The sequence below is a fragment of the Sinohyriopsis cumingii genome, chromosome 8 (genome assembly GCF_028554795.1).
Source record: "Sinohyriopsis cumingii isolate HCF-2022 chromosome 8, ASM2855479v2, whole genome shotgun sequence".
NCBI lineage: Eukaryota > Metazoa > Mollusca > Bivalvia > Unionida > Unionidae > Sinohyriopsis > Sinohyriopsis cumingii.
In genome coordinates, this window is record NC_142968.1 from 31,081,082 (window position 1) to 31,082,183 (window position 1,102).

General features: G+C 34.7%; 1 protein-coding gene across 1 annotated transcript; it reads right to left on the minus strand.

The window, feature by feature from the left end:
• Nucleotides 1–104: 104 nt before the first annotated feature.
• LOC149793231 (uncharacterized) lies at nucleotides 105–440 on the minus strand. The gene has a single exon (XM_089968967.1). It carries the CDS (start codon nucleotides 438–440, stop codon nucleotides 105–107), a length of 336 nt encoding a protein of 111 aa, XP_089825093.1.
• Nucleotides 441–1,102: the final 662 nt, after the last annotated feature.

Consider the following 1,102-nt stretch of genomic DNA (forward strand, 5'->3'; position numbering starts at 1 on the left):
TTTTAAAATCCCATACATAGTCAATAATACGGCTACCAATTTTGTGCAGTGTCTCATTTTTGATGTCTATAGATTTTAAAATATAGTTAATATTGGCATACATATTATGTTTTCACCACCTGGGCCCGTTCCATGAAGCTTAGAGGCGTAAGCGCCCAGATGTTCACATTTTCATTTACTTTAATTTTCATTTGGTTACAGTTTTCGTTTTCTTCATCTTTACCAAAGTATATTCCCAAAGCTTTAACCTTTTCCTTAATTTGTTTTAGTGGGAAACCAGAGTGGTTCCCCCGCCTGTTCCCTATTTTTAAAATTTCCGTTTTGTCATGGTTGATTTCGGATCCTAAGGCCTTACCGAATTCTTTGAATTCCTTCACAAGGTGTTTAAAGGAGTTGGGATCCTTGATAATGTTTGTGCAATCATCTGTGGGCTGTAGCATTTTCACCTCTTATCTGATGTTTGGAACTTTGATACCTTCAATTTTGTTGTTTAGTCTTATTTTTATGCTTAGAATTTATATTGCTATTACATATACTAGCATTGATAGGGGGCGCCCTTGCCTCACCGATCTTTTAATATCGAATTTCCTTGTATTGGCTCCATTTACCTGTACTCTTGAAGTTATTCTATTCCGCTGTGCAGGATTTTAGTCCTTTTTTGGAAATTATTTCTAAATCCAAATTTCTCCAAGACCTTCTGTATATAGTTGAGTTCTAATCTATCAAAGGTTTTTTCCTGGTCGAAAAGTACCATAGCACCTTTCTGTCCAGAATCATTTATAAAGTCTATTATTGTCTTAATGCTTAAAATATTATTTTGAATGTCCGTACCTTTTGTCCCACGTCTGATTTTTGTTGGTTATTTTATCCATTCCTTTTTTACGCGCTCTGCTAATATCTTACTTAATATCTTATAATCTGTATTTAGGAGGGATATGGGCCTCAATTTTTTAAATCTTCCCTATCTCCTTTCCCTTTATATATCAATGTAATTATCCCCTCCCTCATACTGTTTGTCATTGTATCGTTTCTTAGTAGTATATTATTAAACAACCATTCTAATGGGCGACAACTCCCCGCAGAACTTAATATAGAATTCCGC

Excerpts from the sequence above, each read along its gene's own strand:
- LOC149793231 (XM_089968967.1), bottom strand. The coding sequence starts at position 440 with ATGCTACAGCCCACAGATGATTGCACAAACATTATCAAGGATCCCAAC.